At 63.3% G+C, this 4,726-nt stretch overlaps 1 protein-coding gene across 1 annotated transcript in view; it reads right to left on the reverse strand.

Annotated features, from left to right (window-relative positions):
- Positions 1–203: 203 nt before the first annotated feature.
- The window catches only part of Ttc34 (tetratricopeptide repeat domain 34), a 17,728-nt gene continuing 13,205 nt past the window's right edge, over positions 204–4,726 (reverse strand). The window contains exons 8-10 of the mRNA XM_013031523.1: positions 3,845–3,903; positions 3,397–3,578; positions 204–300 (exon numbers count right to left, since the gene is read on the reverse strand). Of these exons, the coding sequence (XP_012886977.1) occupies positions 204–300; positions 3,397–3,578; positions 3,845–3,903 (338 nt within the window). The remainder of the gene's footprint in view (positions 301–3,396; positions 3,579–3,844; positions 3,904–4,726) is intronic.

The following is a 4,726-nucleotide window of genomic DNA, read 5'->3' on the forward strand; positions in this document are numbered from 1 at the left end:
GCAGGGGGCCTGCCTGCCGAGCTGGTGCAGGGGTGGTGGGGGATGCGTCCTGGACCAGTGGGCCGGGCGCCTTGCGGGGGCATCCGGGATTCAGGAAGGGAGCTGCTCAGCCTGTGGGCACGCTGCCCTCCTTTCCTGTTGGAGCCCAGGAGCCATGGGGGAATGAAGGATGGGTTCCCACCAGAGCGTGGTGACCGTGCAGGTCAGGCAGCCGCCCGGCGGTGCGCAGCTGGGCCCCACTCCTCTATCTTCTCATACAGGCAGTGGGCAGTAGTGGGCGGCAGTGGGAGACCCACAGGGCTGGGGACAGGTTGCTGCTAAGGACACCACAGGCTAGACAGGGAAGTCTGTGGGGACAGAGACTTCTGAGTGTGCTCCATGGGCCTGGGCCTCAGATCTGCTCTGGCTCAGTGTGGGCTCCCAGATTCTCTTCCCTCCCTCCTTCCTTCCCTCCCTCCCTCCTTCTTTTCTCTCTTCCTCTTCCTCTCTTTCTCTCTCTCTCTCTGTCCTTCCTTTTCTTGTGCTGGTACTGGGGCTTGAACTCATGGCTTAGTGCTTTCCCTTGTATTTCTGCTCAAGGCTGGCACTCTACCACTTAAGTCATAACTCCACATCTGGCTTTTTGGTGGTTAATTGGAGGTAAGAGTCTCCTAGCCTTCCTTCTGGGGCTGGCTTTGAACTTCCATCCTCAGACCTCAGCCTCCATGTGAGAGCCACTGCTGCCTGGCTTCCTGTGTGTCTCTTCACCTGCCTGGGCTTTGTCTGCCAAGTGCCCCAACTCAGGAAGGGCTGGACACTGCTTGGGCCCTGCCAGTCAGTCCCTACAAAGCTGGCAGGGCCAGCAGGTCTTCTTGGTTTTCCAACATGGTGCTGATTTGAGCTGGACCCTGGCTTTTCCCCTGCCCCCGGCCCCACAGCGGCCTCCTTCAGGCTTCTTGGAGCCAGCCCTCCCTCAGACTCTCTGAGTTCCTCTGAGGGTCTCTGTCCCACACTCCCCTCCCCAGGAAGTCCCACCCCTCTACTCCCCACCAGTGCTGAGCTCAGAGGTCACTGCTCCCCTGCCGTCACCCCAGGGCTCCGTGGCCCCATCAGCTCGGGCTGTGCCTCTGGACACCTTTCTCCCCAGCCTCCCTCCACCAGTCTAGCTTTCTGGGGGGCCTTTCTTGACCTGGCCTCCAAGTTCAAATAAGCAAGCGTCACCAGCTTCACACTGCTCCGCGGGGTCGCTTCGTTCACACTGTTCCACCGCTGTGGCGGTATTCCTACTTCTGCCGCGCCCCAGAGGCCACAGCTGCCCACGGGCAGGTCTCCCTGCATGCCCCCCCCCCCCGCGGCCAGCGCATCAGCCCTGTCTGCGAAGCCTGCCTCACGTCCCCCTAGTCTTGTGACTTTGAACAGTTTGGCCAGTTCACTTCATTCTGGCCTACAAACTTGCGGTGAATTCATGTACAATAATAATAACCCCTTCAGACAGGGCCAGCTAGCACAGGGCAGTGTGAGGGGTCTATGCTTGGGACAGGGCGGGAGCCGGGAGCCGGGAGCCGGGCCGTGGCCGGCACCTGTAGTGGCCAGGCCCAGCTGCAGCTGGCACCACACCTAGTCTCCGTGGAGATGCTCTGGGGGCCTCTGTGCATTGCTGTGGAGGGGGCGGGGAGCTTTTGGATGGTGTGGCCCCCTGCCCGGCGCTAGAGATCCTGGGCAGCAGGGGCGCGAGGCTCCCTCCCCGCCGCAGTCAGCGCAGCCAGCCGGCGCAGGCAGGGTCCTCCTGGGGCCAGCCCTGGCTCACTCACCTTGTGATCTCTCAGGAGTGGCCACCCCCTGGCCAGGGCCCTGAAGGTTGGGTTGTCCCAGAACTGGGGTGAAGCTAGTCGAGGGAGTGGGGCTCCCGATGGAGGAGAGTGGTGTCAGGTAGGGTCTCGCGGTGAGGTCACTTCCCGCCTCCTTTGTGATGCTGGGCACTCTGGAGTTCTGCGGGCTCGTGTGGGGGAGGGGCAGGCGAGGCTCCTGGGGGTGAGGGTCCTCCCCACCCTCCCCACGAGTGCCTCCCCCTCCCATTCCTTCCCGGTCCCCTGCAGTTACTTCTTTTCATGGCCTGAATGCAGAGCCTTACACGCCTTCTCTCAGCTGGATGGCTCACAGCTGGCACGCTCCCATTTGAGCCATGTCTCCAGTCTGGTATTTTGCTGATCGAGATGGAATCTTATGGCTTTTCTGTCTAGGTTGGCTTTGGACAGAAAGCCTCTGAGCTCAGTCTCCTGAGTGGCAAGGACTACAGGCGTGAGCCACCGGACAGGCTCTTCTTCCTTTCTCCTCAAACCTTCAGTCTGATAAGCCCCAGGGGCTGCTGGGAAGAAAGGTGCTCACCTGGCCTGGGAGTTCTGTCCCTGTCACCCAAGGGGGCTGGCGGGCCCCCTTCCTGAGTCTTCTCTCCCTTCTAATGAGGGCGGTGGGCTCCCAGGGCCTTGCAAGCAAGGTGGGCCTTGCTGTTGCTGGCTGGCGGGAGGGCCAGGCTGCAGGGCGGCTTAGCTGCAGCTATGCATGGTCCATGGGGAATGTGGGGCTGGAACCCTACCCTCAGGGGGCAGGCAGGCTGGCTGGAGAGGCAGGACAGTCCCTTCTCTACCCAGAGCTGTCTCCCAGGGTCCCAGATACCAGCCTGGCCTACTTGCTGGGAGGAGGCGGGCTCTGAGCAGAGTCAATCTCAGCCGGAGCCCGGGCGCCCCATCCTAGGTGCCCCACCCCATCCAGGCTTCCCCGTTCCAGGCCTGACTTGGTTACCAGCTTCCAGACCCTCGGTCCTGCACCCCTGTGTCAGTGCTGGCCTCCGAACCCCCCCCCCGCCCTGGTACCCAGCATGCTGCCTCTGAAGGAAGGCCCTGCACTCCCTCTGCTGGGGGGCTTCCGTGAAAGAGCCTCAGACCCCTCACGTGCCAAGTGGGACTTGGGAGATTGGTCAGAGTGGAGGCAGATAGAAAATGCTGCCCGGTGGCAAGGCCAGTGTGTGGACAGGACGTAGCTGCCGGAGTCTGGGGGAGGGGGCGCTGGGGGAGGGGGCGTTGGGTCACTGCTGACTCCAGCCTGCTTCCCAGGCCAGGTCTGCCATCTCTGAACGGGGCCGCTACCACGTCCATGATTTCAAGGGATTCACAGTTCTTCAGATGGACTGGTGGTGTGGCCCGTCCAATGGACCTTGCCCGCTCAAGCACTGGTGTGCACACGCACAGGGGGTGGTCCTGGGGCAGGCCAGGGAGGCCCTCACGTGGGCTTGGTCCCTGGGTCACCTGTGAGGACCTGCCATGCCAGGGCTTCCTGGCCACGCCAGCTGTCACCTGCTGTGCGTGTCCTGTGCCCAGGCTCCGGAGGGCAGCCCGGGTGACCGGGAGGACGTGGGCTCACCTGGGCATCTGGATGCCAATGGGAAGGAAGGACACGGTCAGGCCTATGGACACAGTGAGTCCCGGGAGAGCACAGGCCTCTCGGCCCACCAGGGTCCCTGGGTCCTGCGGCCGCAGCCGTACTGCTGAGATCAGTGGAGGAATTCTGCGGCAGCTCCGGTGATGTTTGCGGTCCCTCCAGCTCTTAGGGGAAAATGAGGTTGTGGAAGAGGAAGGAATGGGACCCTGAGACTCCGAGTGGCAGCGCGGGGCTCAGACGCTTAGCGGGAGCAGTCTCCGGAGTCCAAGGATGGGACCAGCCCTGGGAAGGCACAGCTCTGGCGCGGGGGCCGCGGGGTGTGGGTGACCAGGAGCAGTTAGCTCTTGAACCTGATCCCTGCGAGAGCGTGGGCCGGCTGGCCTGGATGCCCCGCGGGGATCTGGTCAGCACAGCTGCTGTCTCCACTCACGGCGTGAATGACAGCAGGCTGCTTGGTGGAGAGAATCCGGGACGTGGCGGTCCAGTGACCTGGGAGAGGCCAAAGGTCACCAGCGGCCTCCCCTGGGGCACCCTTGGTCCCGCGTTCTCTCAGCCGCAGCCGGGCACGTGGAGCGGTGACCATGCGGCTGGCCAGTGGACTTGCAGAGCATGAGCTGCAGGGCCCTGGGCTCACGCTCCAGCTCAGTTCTGGACTCTTCCATTGAACTGTCAGAGGGTTATGGTCTGGGGGCCTCCCTGGGCTGGGGACAGTTCTCTGAGACAAAGCCCGGGCTGGGCTCCAGTGGGCGGGGATGTGGACAGTCACCAGTTCTGCCCCTCGTCATCAGGGTGGGGTGGGGAGGGTAGCAGTGGGTCCTGGGGTGGGGGTGGGGAACTGTGGGTCCCAGGGTGGGGTGGAGAGGGTAAATAGTGGGTTCTGGGGTGGAGGTAGGGAGGGGAACTGTGGGTCCTGGGGTGTGTGGGGGGAGTAGTGGGGTGGGGGGAGGGGAACTGTGGGTCCTGGGGTGTGTGTGGGGAGTAGTGGGTTCTGGGGTGGGGGGGAGGGGAACTGTGGGCCCATTCATGACGCTGTAACAGAATACCTTAGACAGGTGTTTTATTGGCTGGCGGGGCGGGGGTTGCTGCCCAGCATCCTGCCTGTTCTCAGGGGCCACAGGGTGAGTGGCCCTCGGGGCTCTTCTCAAGGGTGCCCTGATGGCCTCTACCACCGTCCTCCCCTGGGGGTGCGGATGGATCACAGGCAGTACCAGGGAGGCTGAGGCTGAGGGAGATTTGGGAGATGAGCTGTGCTGCTGCCTTTTGGGGGGGCTGGTGAAGCGAGGGTGGGGGTGGGGTGGGAGGCTCAGGGAGG

The sequence above is a fragment of the Dipodomys ordii genome, unplaced genomic scaffold (genome assembly GCF_000151885.1).
Source record: "Dipodomys ordii isolate 6190 unplaced genomic scaffold, Dord_2.0 Scaffold6, whole genome shotgun sequence".
NCBI classification, from domain to species: Eukaryota; Metazoa; Chordata; class Mammalia; order Rodentia; family Heteromyidae; genus Dipodomys; species Dipodomys ordii.